This window comes from Vanacampus margaritifer, chromosome 3 (genome assembly GCF_051991255.1).
Source record: "Vanacampus margaritifer isolate UIUO_Vmar chromosome 3, RoL_Vmar_1.0, whole genome shotgun sequence".
NCBI lineage: Eukaryota > Metazoa > Chordata > Actinopteri > Syngnathiformes > Syngnathidae > Vanacampus > Vanacampus margaritifer.
The window spans coordinates 12,578,144-12,593,661 of record NC_135434.1 but is presented as its reverse complement, the minus strand read 5'-3'; the positions used below and the strand labels follow the sequence as shown (position 1 = coordinate 12,593,661).

The 15,518-nt window shown below is 37.1% G+C and overlaps 1 protein-coding gene across 11 annotated transcripts in view; it reads right to left on the bottom strand.

The window, feature by feature from the left end:
• Nucleotides 1-751: 751 nt before the first annotated feature.
• Nucleotides 752-15,518, bottom strand: part of pde4d (phosphodiesterase 4D, cAMP-specific) — a 220,437-nt gene continuing 205,670 nt past the window's right edge. For all 11 annotated transcript variants that reach the window (XM_077562176.1, XM_077562174.1, XM_077562173.1 and 8 more), the window contains 9 exons: nt 13,561-13,654; nt 12,073-12,248; nt 11,674-11,772; nt 11,430-11,594; nt 10,314-10,413; nt 7,924-8,078; nt 7,053-7,175; nt 6,768-6,950; nt 752-5,594 (listed from right to left, as the gene is read on the bottom strand). In XM_077562176.1, the coding sequence (XP_077418302.1) occupies nt 5,037-5,594; nt 6,768-6,950; nt 7,053-7,175; nt 7,924-8,078; nt 10,314-10,413; nt 11,430-11,594; nt 11,674-11,772; nt 12,073-12,248; nt 13,561-13,654 (1,653 nt within the window). In that variant the 3' untranslated portion in view covers nt 752-5,036. The remainder of the gene's footprint in view (nt 5,595-6,767; nt 6,951-7,052; nt 7,176-7,923; nt 8,079-10,313; nt 10,414-11,429; nt 11,595-11,673; nt 11,773-12,072; nt 12,249-13,560; nt 13,655-15,518) is intronic.

The following is a 15,518-nucleotide window of genomic DNA, read 5'->3' as shown; positions in this document are numbered from 1 at the left end:
TGTTGTGTAACTTATTTTAAATTTACAAAACATTGATTGTGTAGTTAAAATGGGAAGTCATTAATTATTTTTATTTTTTTAAAATATGTTCTATGCAGCCCCACTAGTCTAAAAACGGTATTGGGATTAATGTGTGTGGAATATGGATAAAACAGGTAAAACATTTTTACCCATCTCAGGAGACCATTTTGGCACTTGCTGTCGACGAAAAATGACAGAGCTCAGGTATCAACCAATCACGGATCACCTGTTTTCTGAAACTGCGTCATGATTGGTCGTTGCCTGAGCAACTGTGGTGTCATTTTCAGTATATATATTAAAAAAAAAGTATTGTGTGTAGTGTATTTGAAATAATTGTGGTTCAGAAAATGGATGGATGGTTATTGTAATTGCTAAAAAAAAAGTGCAATTCAGTTAAAGATTGATATATATATATATATATACAATATATAGATATATATATATATATATACAGTATATACAGTATATATATATATATATATATATATAGTATATACAGTATATATATACAATATATACAGTATATATATATATACACAGTATATATATATATACAGTATATATATATATATAATTTTTTTTAATTTAATTTTTTATTTTATAGCTTAATAAAAAAATGTGGAAAAATTGGATAATTATTTTTTAAAGCATCTATGTGTAATTTATGTTAAGCATTTTATTTTTTAATTATTTTTATTTTTTTATTACAAATAATGATGGAATACCCAGATTAGGCAGAATCAACCCATGCTTTTATTTAATCCATTGCATATAAAACATTTTTTTTTCATTCTTTTTCACTTTTTATACATAAAGTCGTATGCTCTACAGTTCTATCCAATAGACTGCAATCAACAAGGATTCCATTAAAATAACATTTGGAATTGTCCTGTGAAACGTCCAGACAAGTTGGCATTCTAAAGACATAACCCAAAAAAATAATTGTCCTGAAGACATTTTTATTTTCTTCTCTCTCTCTCTTTTTTTAAAAGTTACAGTTTGTGTTTTTCCTTTCATACCGTTAAAAAATAGAACACAAAAAAAGAACAGACTGTTTCCATTGGGCCAGGGCTGTTAAGCGTCTACAGTATATGTGTCAAAAGAAGCGTCTCTGTTAGCCGCTGCGTCGGGTTCTATTGCCAGGGAAGGAAGAAAGGAGGGAGGGAGGGAGGGAGGGAGTTAGGGAGGGGTGTCCATTAGCGACATACACACACAGTCAGTGTTTCAGCCAAATTTAATGCAGCAGCGGCTGAACGTGCACGCGTGTGTGTGTGCGTGTCGCTAAGTTTGTGTGCTTTCCTTGAGGAAAAGTTTGGCTTCAAACGCGAAACAAAAAGGCAATTTATCGAGAGGTGAGGCCATCGCTTCGGTGGCCCAAAAGTATCAGAAAAAAAAAACTACACAAACACAAAACAAATGTGCTTGTTGTGAAAGACACAAATTGTTGATTGATGAAAATATGTCAGGTTATTATCGTTGGGCTGCCGAGAGTTAACGGTCATTTTTTTTATGATGCCATTTTCCCCACAATCAACTTGTGGCTCCATTTTGCTTCCACAAAGACCGTCGAGGACAGAATCGATCGTCCAACCCGAACAACGTGAACATTTGTTTTGCAACTTTGTCCTTGTAAGCCACCGTATATACTTTTCTAATGCAGCAGCAGAAGAAGAAACAAAAAAAGGGCGACAGAGTGTTGAATTTAAGGCACAGCCCATGGGCCAAGCAACAGTTGCTTTTTAGAAAATAATTTGGCTTAAACCCCCTCCCCCAAGCAACCATTTTTAAAAATCGTATTTTTTTTTTCTCTTCGACACATTCTCTCAACAAGAGGTACGTGATTACAGTCACACCATCACCAAAAGGGATGATTAAGAGTCAACCATTTACAACAAACGGTGTTATGATAGTAATAACATTAATAATAATAATAAGAACTATATAGTATATACACAACAATAAATATCATGTTTGTAAACAGCGATTGAACTGAAAAACAAAATGGATTACTGGTAAGGGCATTGGGTGAGCATGAGAATAAAATGGAGGTGGATCAAAGAAAATTTGGCACAAAAAAATGATAGATTAAATAAAGTAAAATAAATAAAATGAAAAATAAAATCAGTGTGCAGTCTTCAAGTTTTTTTTCTCTCTCTTTTTTGGTAACTGCTGTTTATATTTTTGTACACAGAAGAACAAATAAGAGTTGGATTTTTGAACTGGCAACCTGTCTACGCTACAGTGACTTATTTACTCTACCAACTTTATACGACTCAAATTAACCAGGGGAAGTCAACCCCAAAATGTTCTCGGCAAAAAAATGGTCAATGCGCTTCCACTAGTCTAAACACGACATTCGGATCAATATTGTGTTGTTGGAATATGAATCAAGCAGCCGTTTTTATCCATCCCAGTGGCGGCCATTTTGCCATAATCACAGTTGCTCAGGGCTCAGGTAACGACCAATCACGGCTCAGCTGCAGAAAACAGGTGACAAGTGATTGGTTGTTGCCTGCCGATGTATGAGCAACTGTGATGTCATTTTCTAGTTGATAGCAAGGAGCAAAATGGCCGCCGCCTAAAACGGATTTGTTGCTTGAACTAAATATTCTATAAACGCAATAGTCATCAGAATGGCGTGTTTAGTGGGGGCGCATACAGTACAACATATTGTAAAGACAATTTTAAAATGCAAAATATAGTAAGAACGTGTGGAAATGGGGGGGAGGTGAAAAAAAAAAAAGCTGAATGTGCGCGGGAGGCATGTTAGCATGTTAGAGTAAAACAAAAAATAGAAATCAAATAAACTAAAGCAAACACAAAATAATAATGATAAAAATACAAAAAAGTCATCAAAAACAAAATCAAATTGAGTAAACTAAAATATACGACTGGCTTGAACGTGGTGGAAAAACAACAAAATAAAGTGAAAAAGCAACAAAACACAAAAATCACACACACAAAAAAAAACACCCCACTAATTGTAAATGAAGTTGTGTAGAGCACTTTTTAAAAAAAAGGGGGGGAAAAAAAGGTGCTTTTTCATTGTATGGACTACAAAGCATTGCATTGTCTCAGGATGTGTTCAAAAAGAACTTTAGGCAACAACAAGATTTCAAGGCTTCACCCACTTCGACTTGTTTCTGCAACTTCACTTCCTCCGCGGGCAAAACAAAAGCCAATCGGAACGTCCCAGCAAGTTAGCCGAGTGGGAGTACGTCTATTAAGGAGTATAAATGCTATCGGAGCAAGTGCAAACGCCTCAGGAGGGTCAAACACACACACACGCACGCACACACAGACGAACGAACGAACGACCTCATCGTATGCTCTTGAAACAAAAGCGTAGAAAATATCCCAAGACAACAAGACAAAGACAGCGAGCGTCCCTCTGCTTTCCAAGGAAGACTTTCACATCCGTAATGTGTTTCGAAAGGCCATCGCACTCTCACGATCACACACCCTCTCAGACAGAAGGACAACGAGGGGGCGAGCAGGGAATGCGGCACCTCAGTGTGAACAGGAATATAAAGTTTTTTCCTGAGTGAAAAAAGAAAAAGAAAAAAAGTGTGCGAGTACCGGGTGTGTGTCATGTTTGAAGCAGACGTGCGCTTGGCGTGTTGGAGCAGCGCTCGCGTGTGCTGCCTGGCGGTTGAAGCCCGATCCATACTGTGACCCCTTTTGCGGTCCGAGGCCATTCCCAACCGTGCTGGATTTGCACAAAATGTTCCCTCCGTCTTTACTCGGTGGATTATTTTGAGCTGTTGTGTTCATTTTTATTTTGAAAAGTGGCAGTTGTCATAATTAACTGGTAGGAGGAGCCTAATCATTTTACTTAATTATATGACAGAGTTTGCTGTGGATTTCTTTTTTACTTTGTGGATTATTGAGAAAGATACTAGTTGTGTGCATGTGTGCCGACTAATGAGTTTGTGGATTATTTCTCGTCGTTCTATTAATTTATTGTTTTTTTTTGTTTCATTTTTTTTAACTCAGTGGATTATTTCTAGTTTGTGCAAAGTGGTGGTTATCATGATTGATACATCATCATATGAGTCTGCCGTGGACTTTGTTTTGCTTTGTGGATTATTGAGTTAGATGCTAGAATATCTGTCAAGTGGACTGTTTGCATCAATCATGTGACATGTAAATAGCACATGCGTCTGTTCCGTGCGTGCTGACAATTTTTTTTGCCGTGGTAAAACAGTGAATTTGTGGATTATTTCTAGTTGTTCGGTTCATTTTGATTGCGCAATCATCATGAATAACTGGCGAAAGGAACATAAGCATTAATCATATGGCATGAAAATTGCACATGCACCAATGTCTACCGTGTTGTTGTTTTTTTTCATTTTGTGGATTATTTCCAGTTGTTCCTTTTATTTCTATTGTGCAAAGTTGTGGTTATAAATAACTGGTGACAAGAGCGAGCACATGAATTAAAGGACACGGACACAGATTATTACCAGTTGTTCTGTTGACATAAATTGCAGGTGCACGGGCACATGCGTACCGTGAACATTTTTTTTCGACCATGTGTATTATTTCTCGTAATTTTGTTTATTTCTATTGCGCAACGTGTCGAGTATTAAGAATAATTAGCAAAAGTAGTCATTGCGTAATCACAAGAGTGTGCTTGGAACTGTTTTGGAATTTGTAGATTATTTCAATCCGTTCTATTTTATGCCACTTTTGATGAACGAACTGTCACGAGATTGCGTACTTGTGCCTACATGCGACGTGGCCTTATTTTTTTATCTTGTGGCTTACTTCCAGTGTTTCGTTTGAGGACTCGAGCATGGTTGGAATGGCCTCGTGGAATTTTGCAGCCTCATCTTTTGCTGGCGTGCTGCAGTCTAGAGCAGGCTTCAAAGGAGTGTCTGAGCAGGGCAGAAGGGGAACATACAAGTAAGAAAAAAACATACCCCCCCCCCCCCCCAAAAAAACCCCAAAACAACAATTCTATAAATAATCATTACTAAGAAGAGCAGTTCATCTCATGACTCCCTAAACTGTTATGTGTCTGGAGTTTTGGCCTCCTCCTCCTCCTGGTTGTCTTCCTTCCCTTGCGCTAGCACCTCTTCCTCTTCCTCTTCTTCCTCCTCCTCCTCCTCCACGACACACGTCTGCGAGCAGGAAGCGTCCCCCTCCTCGGCCACCTCCCCCTCCTCGGCCACCTGCTCGTCCAGGGGAATCTCAGTGCATTCCGAGTCCTGCGCGCAGAGAGTTTTGGAGTCCGTGCAGCTGTTTTCCTCCTCGTCCTCCTCCTCCTCCTCCTCCTCCTCTTCATCATCCTCCTCCTCCTCTTCCTCCTCCGGCTGGCTGCCGCTGTCTTTCTCCGTGTCCGACTCGCCGTCCTCCTCCAGCGTCAGCTCGAACTGGAACTTGTCCCCGCCCGGGTGGCGCCCGCCGTCCTCGGGTTCGTCCAGGGCGGGCGAGGGGCTTTGGGGGATGGTGCTTTGGTACCACTCCCGGTTGTCCTCGAGCGTGTCCAAAATGTCCTGAGCGTCCGGATGCACCAGGTCGGCCCACGTCTCCCACAGGGGGTGCACGATGTAGTCGATGAATCCCACCTGCGCATGGGGGGGTGGGGGGGTCAACAACACAACATGAAAGCTGACCTGACTGGCCTAAATAATATGATAAACCACTAAAGCAGTATTTCTCAACCAAGTACCACCTAAAAAAGTGTCTTCATAATGACCAACATTAAACACAAGTCTGGTGTACCACAAGGGGGCAGTATAATACATACCTCGACATGCATACAGTCTATAATACAAGTAGATTCGATTATGAACCACAAAGAACATCACAACTAAGCAGCAGTTATTTTAGTCATGGACCCGTGAGTATTCTTATATTTTCTGTCAAATAGCAGCTGTTTTAAACGATCACAAAAGGTTTCGTAGGCCCGTCTATGGTCTCTTACATTAGTGGAATTTGGTCAGGCAAAGCTGTATAGTGTGATTAAATACATATCTAATTCTTGTTGTTTAATTTGTATTATTACAGAAAAAAGTGGGAGTGGCAATAAACAGCAACACTAAGGCTTTTTTTCTCCTTTGGAAGAAGTGTTCGCTATCTCCCATACTGTACATGGCATGCTCAGGGAGGGCAGAACAGACAATGGTAGAAAATCATAATTAATCGACAATTTTGATAATCAATTAATAGTTTAGAGTTGTTTTAACTTACAATTGTCCAAATCGTCTTATTTCAGTCTCACAAAAGTCTTAGTCCTTCATGAAAGCAGCGCTTTTACTTTGGAAAATGTGACAGACCAATCCAGTTATGGAATCAAATCAATTGATGAAGTTTTAATAATAGCTAATTTAATCAATTTAAAAAATAATCACATAAAACTGCACCCAAGAGTGGCTGTCAGTTTCAAAAAAGTTGAAAGTTCAGTACCTCTCGTAGGATATTGCTTAATTCTTATTTATTTGGTTTTGTCTCATCATTAACCAATACCAAAAAAACAGCAATAATCGGTTATAAACAGTAATCAGAAAAAATATTTTTCATAACATTTTAATGAAAAATAATTTTGTATCCAATTTTTCGATTAATCAAATAAAATATTTCAAAGCAATTCTGGAATAGTGACAGTCAAATTTTCGCTCGCAACACAAAGAAAAAATAAATAAATGAAAAAATAAATAAATTAAATAATAATAATAATAATAATAGTAATAATAATAATAATAAATAAGCAAGTGATGGCCCCTCGTATGTAATCTCACCTGACTCTTTTCGACGGAGGCGTTGTGTTTGTCACACATGGGGCTGATCTCCATGCCTCGCTCCCTCTCGCGATCACCCTGGCTGAAGAACTCCTCCATGATGCGGTCGGTCCACTGCCTATACAGCTGCAAGGGTTTCGTCGGGTTGCTGAGGTCGGCGCAGTGCACCATGTTCTGCAGGACCTACAGAAAACAAGTCCACATTATTATTATTTTTTTTTTAACGCAATATCCAGTGGAGCTTTTGCATAAACCATGTTTGGGACCAGTGATTTGAGAGCGCACCTGTATCCGGTCCGAGTAGTTGTCCAGCAGCAAGACTCCCGAGCTGGTCACCTTTTTGGTTTCCACCATGGTTTTCAAGTCAGCCAGTAGATTCATGTGCTTGGACATATCAGTAGCTAACACCTAAGACACAAAAAAGCACGTTAGGACTCATCACTGGGAAACAAGCACCTCACGCAATTTCCAGTGTTAATGCAAGGTGAGAAGGGACCTGGCTGGTCCACTAATATTATAAATTACTGAAGTAAGCAATGACTGAACGGAAGAACAGACAGATAGACATTAAACAATGGATGGATGGATGTAGATATATATATATATATATATATATATATATATATATATATTAATGATAGCAACATATCCGCTAACTAGATCGAAAGATAGACACAAATAATAACGCAATATCAGTGTCCTAGCTAGCTAGCTAACTGGCCAGGTAGCTAGCTAGCTAGCTAGATAGATAGATAGATAGATAGATATTAATGATAACAACATATTAGCTAACTAGATAGAAAGATAGACAAATAATAACACAATATCAGTGTCCTAGCTAGATAGCCAGCCAGCTAGCTAGCTAGCCAGATAGATAGATAGACAGATAGACAGACAGACAGACAGACAGACAGACACACAGATAGATAGATAGACAGACGGACAGACGGACAGACGGATAGATAGATAGATAGATAGATAGATAGATAGACAGACAGACAGACAGATAGATAGACGGATAGATAGATATTAATGATAGCAACATATCCGCTAACTAGATAGAAAGATAGACACAAATAATAACACAATATCAGTGTCCTAGCTAGCTAGATTAAATAGATCATCTACCATTCCCCATTGCTGTTTTTGCACTCACAATGTCGATGACCATTTTACGCAGTGATTGTCGTTGTTTTTTGGTGAGGTTCTGGAAGATGTCACAGTTCTCCTCCTGCAGGAGCTTGAAGCCCACGGCCAGGTGGTGGTTCTCCAGCACCGACGCGTCGTTGTACATCAGCGCCAGCTCAGAGTCTGTCGGGAAGGAAAGAGCACCACCCTTACCATGACGCTAAGCTATAAGCAAGCTAATTCTTTGTGTCCACATCCAAGATGCTACTTAAGTAAAGTAAAGAATACGTTTTTCTTCTTGCATGTAAAGCTAATTCAGTTGTAAGCTTCTAAGTTAAATCAACAAAGTTTGAAGGTGTCCTGGCTGGTCCACTAATATTAACTAGGGCTGGGCAAAAAGTTGACACAAACATGTATGCCTCAAAACTATAGTAACCCGACATAATTAAAAAAACATGGTGTGTTGTGTGTAGAATTTCAGGGACAAAATAAATGAAATCCTTTTTTTTTTTTTTTTGTAAGGCTGTAATGTAACAAAAGGTGAACTGAAAATGTAAAGATTTTCCGGATGTACAATAAGTAATGACGCTGCTTTAAGTCATTCGTAATGGCCGTGCTATTTCACTCAAGTCAGCTTGTGAGCAAGTTGTCCTTTAAGTGACTCTGCTTCATTTCCCGGAAGAGCAGTTAGCGTGAGTGGCTAATGATGTTGAGTTGAAGCTAAAAAGCACGATTGATGATCCACTGAGCTCCATCCACTGCCTTACCAGCACGAGGTTTCCCGTCATCACACGTGACCACGCGCACACACGTGAAGATGTGCTCTGGCACGTGGACGTCACATCTGCACAAATGGGTGTGCGTGGCGGGGGCGTTAACATTTGTTGACGTACGCCTAGTTGGGTATGTTTACTGCACGGGAGTCATGTGCAGCAAGGCTTTAAATAACTTAATTTGAGGAGTATTTATTGTGCAAATATAAAAAAATCAAAATTAAATATATATTTTTTTAATTTGAGGAGTATTTGTTGTGCAGATCTAAAAAATGTAAATTAAAACTCAGAATTGTATCGTGAAAACAAGCAAATAACTAGTTAGTGATATTTTTGTTGATATTAAATATTCAATATACTATTTTAATATACTTTTAATTTTCTAGGCCCCACCTCCCGGGTGACATACGCTGTAACGTAACATACAGTGATTAATTTCTGTTTCTGTTTATAGGTCTGTAGCATAATTTGATTTTTTACTTATTTGTTTAGCCAGGTGTGTAGCATAATATTTTTAACTTATTTGTTTAGCTAGGTATGTAGCATAATTTTATTTTTTACTTATTTGTTTAGCTTGGTGTGCGGCATAATTTTATTTTTATTTATTTATGTAGCATGGTGTGTAGCATAATTTTATTTTGTACTTATTTGATTAGCTACGTTTGTAGCATAATTTTATTTTGTATTTATGTTTAGCTAGGTGTGTAGCATTTTTAATTTTTTTTTACTTATTTGTTTCGCTAGGTGTGTAGCATATGTTTAACTTGTTTAGCTAGGTGTGTAGCATAATTTAATGTTTTACTTATTTGTTTAGCTAGGTGTGTAGCATCATTTTATTTTGTACTTATTTGTTTAGCTAGGTGTGTAGCATTTTTTCCCCCTTATTTGTTTAGCTTGGTGTGTAGCATAATTTTGTTTTGTACTTATTTGTTTAGCTAGGTGTGTAGCATAATTACATTTTTTACTTATTTGTTTAGCCAGGTGTGTAACATAATATTTTTTAACTCATTTATTTAGCTAGGTGCTTACCATAATTTTATTTTTTACTTATTTGCTTAGCTAGCTGTAGTGTGTAGCACAATCTATTATATTTATTTGCTTAGTTAGGTATGTAGCATAATTTTATTTTGTACTTATTTGTTTAGCTCGGTGTGTAGCATAATTTTATTTTTTACTTATTTGTTTAGCTAGGTGTGTAGCATAATTTTATTTTTTACTTATTTTTTTAGTCAGGTGCGTAGCATAACATTTTTTAACTCATTTGTTTAGCTAGGTGCGTACCATAATTTTATTTTTTACTTATTTGCTTAGCTAGCTGCAGTGTGTAGCACAATATATTATATTTATTTGCTTAGTTAGGTATATAGCATAATAGCTATTTTGCTGTTGAAAAATGGCTGGGTAGGGGTACTCTGGGACCGGGGTTGAGAACCACTGTTCTAGGACAACCAGGACAGTTGCGATCGATTAAATGCCCCGAGAGTAAACTGGATGAATGAGAATATTCACAGGCATAATCATTGATTGTGAAAATGACTAGTTACTCAAACGTGTGCGTGTCTGCGACAGTGGGACGACCTGAGGTGAGTGCGCCGTGTGAACAAAAGTGACGCAGGTGCTAAGATGGCGCCGCTTTTAGACTCACTGGTGTTGATGAGGAACTGGTTAGACACTCCCGGGTGGTCCACGTCATGAATGGCGCTGGCAAAGATGGCGGCCAAGATCTCCAGGTCCGTGAACACCGCCTGCCAGACAGGGAGGGAGGAAGGGAGCGGGATTCAGAAAAACGCCGGTTAAAAATATCCCCACAAGCACGAGCCAATGATTGGAGTGAGCTCAGGTTTGATTGAAGCTTATTGTGGCGTGCTCACTGCTGCGCTCATGCTAGTATGCATGCGCATGTGTACGTGCTTCTTCTTGAGTACGCAGTGTTACGAGACTAAAAACATCACGTTCCGAGAAAAAAACATAGGTTGTGTTATGTGAAAAAAAAGAGACATGTTGTTAAAGGAAAATGTCACAATGTTGTGAAACTAAAAATATTTTGGTGTTGGTATCATTGACTACTCAAGAGTTGAGTACTCGTACTGGTATCGGTCTGGTAGAAAAGTGGTATCGAACATCCCTAACAATAAAAGACATAATTTTAAAATAATTTTGTATTTTTCATTTTTTACAAGGATAAAGGTTAAATTTTACAAGAAAAAAAGTCAACATATGATGAGAATAAAGATGCAATTTAATAAAAAATAAATAAATGGTGTCAATAATCCCAGAAATAAAATACGAGAGGAAAGTCACAATGTTACAAGAAACAAAATCCAATTTATATATAATATACTGTACAGAGATTATATTAAAGTTGACTCTTTAAGAGAAACATAAAGTCTATTTATAACAATAGAGGTAATTGTATGAGGGTAAAAAAATCTCTCAAAGCAACTTGAATACAGAGAAGTAAAAAACAAAAAATCTGAATAACACACGTTTCAATGTTAAGGTAGTAATTTCACATTAAAAAAGATGCAATGTTACACCAAGACGTCATTTTTACCAGACAAAAATGTTCCATTGTAATCAGAATACATTTTTATGAGGAAAAACAGTACCCATATAATATGTGTACATTTATGACATAAGAATCTTACAGAGACTAAAAAGGCAAAAGGCGTAATTTTTGCATGAAAAAAGTTCCAATGAGTTTGTGTGTGTGTGTGTGTGTGTGTGTGTGCGCGCGCGCGCGTGTGTGTGTGGTCCTGACCTCCAGCGCAGGCGTGGAAAGCAGCACATGTGTGGACTGTGTGACGTCAGCAGCGTGGATGTTGTTATGGTAGGCCACGTCGCCGTGGTAGTGGTCCTCTAAGGTCATCAGGTAGGTGATAAAGGTGTCCAGTGGAATTTTAAAGGTTTTTAACAAGTCCCGCTCCTGAAACAAACACCCGAGAGCCTTGAAAACCCCAAGACGGAATTCATGCTGTTTGGTGGCGGGAGGTCAGAAGTGCTACCTGGAAAATGGTGTACATCATGACTGTCAGTGGCCGATTCCCAGAGAATTCCGAGATCTTAAAAACGTTAAGGCCCCATTTATTCACATGTTCCAGCTCCTGGTGGGGAATCAAAAGACAAATAGTTTGTTTTATAAAAAAATAAAAACACAAATCAACGACTACTTTGGTGCCATATTGGTGTTAGTTTGAACTCCTGGATACGACTGGGGGGAAAGTTGACGAAGTGGACCACAAAAATTAATTGACACAATTTCCACAGTCTATTAGCACCCCCTATCGGTGGAAAGTTGATACTACAGTCAAGCCATTCTCCATCAGGGGTCACCTGACACGAACGAACAGGGTAGTGTCGTGTCAATTACTCATAAATGTTGGCTCCAAATAGCAAAAGCGTACCTTGCCCAGCTCGTCCTCCGTCTCCGTCTTGACGCCAAAGCGAGCGATGTTGGAGTTGGTGAGGCTGGACGAGTGTTGCAGCTTCTTCACGCCGCTGATCTGAGACATGGGCTTGTTCTTCTTCTCCTTGTCCTTCTGAGACTGAGGCGACGGCATCTCCACCTCGTGCTGCTTGTCTACAAAAGGCGGGAGATTCAGACAACCGGCAAAAAAGATGAGAAGATTAAGACGGTACTTTAAGATGAAATAAGACACGATATTACGAACATTAAGACCTCATTTTAAGAGAGAGAGAAAAAAAAGAACGGTAATGTTATTTTTAGATGAAAAAGGTGGTAACTAAATAAAAATACATTTTTAGAGAAAAAAGTCATAACATTATGAAAAGAATGACAACTTTACAAAAACAGTCTAGAATATTCCCAAAATAATATTTATTTATTTAAATACTTTATTTTGACTTGTGACTCTGACAATAACAACATAATTTGAAAAGAATAAAAGTGTAATTTTGCGAGAAATGTCAACATTTTACATGCAATTTTTTTCCACAAAAAAAGTTCAGAGATAACAAAAAAATAAGCACAGTTTAACAAGAACTGAGACAGAATTTTAGGGGAATTACAGAAAAGCTGCAATTTTAAGATAAAAAAAGTCATACGGGTATAAATCATTTTGCAAGAATAAAAACAACATTTTCTGAGGGAAAAAATCATGTAATAGGAAAAACGATGCAATTTTACAAAAAATATAATGATGTTAAAAGACCAAAAATAATTAAATAAAACTTTATAAGATGAAACATTTCCTAAGAAAATATTAAAGTAAAATTACAACAAAAGTGAAGAAGAAATAAGATTTTTTTTTATTAAAAAAAGAAAAGAAAATATAATATATCAAGAATTTTCTAATTTTATGAAAATCCTCCAATGTTACAATGAAAAAATTGATCAATTAAAATGAAAATATTTGGAGAATTTATTTAAGTAGAAAGAAAGATGCACTTTAATAATAAAATGACAAAACATGAAGCCATTAGGAGCAAGTAACCAAATAATAAAATAAAGTGAAAATATTTTAATCAACAACAACAAAACTACAGAATCTATCAAGAAAAAGTAAAGTACTTTAAAAAAAAAAAAGTAATTTATTTGTGACGTCACAAGAGCAAAAAACAAATTCTAAGGCTCAGTCACAATATTACACCTGCAAATATGCAGAACTTGGATGCTTGTCTGAGTTGATGAAAAAAGCCCAACAACAAACTTCAACATTTCAAATGCTAATAATAATAATAATAATAATAATAATAATAATAATAATAAAAAAATATATATATATATATATAGATATATATATGTAAAATAATGCATCAGATTTATATAGCGCTTCTCTAGACACTCAAAGACACTTTACAATGGAATGGATACTGACACTGTACATATTACAGAAATGACATCTTATATAGAATATTGAAAATCGTCTCACCTAGGAAGGTGCTGGAGATGAACTCAGACACCTGATTCCCAGAGCGACTCATCTCTGACAGGTGAGTCAGTTCCCGGTTCAACATCCTCTTGAACTGCAAAACAAACACACATATAAATATCTATCCATCTATCTCAATTAAAACCATCTAGCTTGATGTTGAAACCTATGACTGAAATTGTAAAATTAAAAGAAAATGGGAAGAAGCTGTACCCAATAATGTCATTATTATAAACACTTCTGGGCCAAATTCCTCTAGGGCAGGCTCCATCTCACCCGCAACCCTAAATAAGAACAAGAACGAGTGCCGTTCGTTACCATGACAACCGGGGCAGAGCTGGAGCATGCGATGAAGCGTTGTAACTATATTTAGTGACTTCTGACCCCGTAACCACTATTTCAAAAAGGAATGAGCAACTTTTTTAGTGCTGACTCCAGAGGAGGAAATGTTCACCCGTCTCCATCTGGACTGCAAATAAATCTAAAAATCAAACATCACAAAGCCTTTTTTTTATTTTATTTTTTATAAATTGGATCCCTTGTGGGTGTACCTAATGTTTAGTCCAGCATTCCTTGTCTAACAGTGAGTGTGTGCTCGTGCCATACGTCAATCAGGTCTAATTGGAGTGGCAGGAGCTCACTTATCAGCAGAGGCTTTGTGATTTGATGGAACGAGTGCGCTCGAAATCAAAAGATTTTCCATAGTGCTTCCGTGCAAAATCGCGTGACCGTACCTCTCTTAGAAAAAAGAAAAGTAAAAAAAAAAAAAGTCTCGTCCTAAAAACGCCACTTCCTTCAGGCTAAACACATCATGTAAGCATATTGACGGAGGCCCATGAATCGGTATTGATCACTTGAAATAGACCATTACGGCGCCGCTCGAGTGCTTACCGCACTATTGTGTACGCTATTGACCTCCTATGAATAACCCACTCCCCCCCCCCTCGTCTTTTTTTTTTTAAATGGACACAAAGGTTCATGTGAAGAGCACTATTGTGATTCAAAAATGAGAAATTCTGAATACTGCTAAACTGATGAATACACATGACTCAAACACATAAATAAATAAATAGATGTGTATAAATAAATGAATGGATATTAACCAACGTTTCATTGCCCTGTTCAAACCTGAAAAGGTTTATGACGCACAAGAAGAAGAAACTGCACAAGGACGGCTAAGCATATGTGCAATTATTGAGTCTTACATGTTGATATTCATGATATAATCGTATCCTCCTTGCTTATCACAAAAAGGAAAGTAAAAAAAAATAAAAAAATAAAAATAAAAATGTTAGAAACATACAACCATCCATTTTCTGAACCGCTTATTCATCAAAATTATATAAATTAAACAAACATGAAAAATAAGAATAAACAAATAAAATGATTACTTTCCATTAATCAGGACTATCAAACATTAATTCAATGTTTGCAACATACAGCAAAGCTTAAAAACAATTTGATCTGTAAATCATTTTGTGTTATTATTAAAGGGCATTCTGAAGCACTGCTAGTTTCATTGCACTGAGGACTTAACACATAGCCAATGAAAAAAGAGATCTCTGAAGGTATTTTGTTTTGTTTTTGCCACAAATAATACATCTTAAGGAGAAAAACGTTCTAATCAAACACACTGAAAAACACAAACATCTTTAGACATTATTAGAGATTGGCAGGTACCGATACCAGGGATTGGTATCGGGCTGATACTTGTCTTTGTTTCAAGGCTGTTTTACAATCAGGAATTAGAAATTGGAATAATAGAAAACGGCAATGAATTTCCATTCTTTAAAATTATTTCATTGTTTTTTGGGGCAGAAATCAAAAGTAGCCTACTAGTGGTATCGGTATTTGGTATTAGTATAGAGTTGAATGGTTTTGAACATCAATAAAAAAATAAGCATCTGAATGTATTTTTTCCCATTTGCAACCCAAGTATTAATAAATCTCATGGAGGA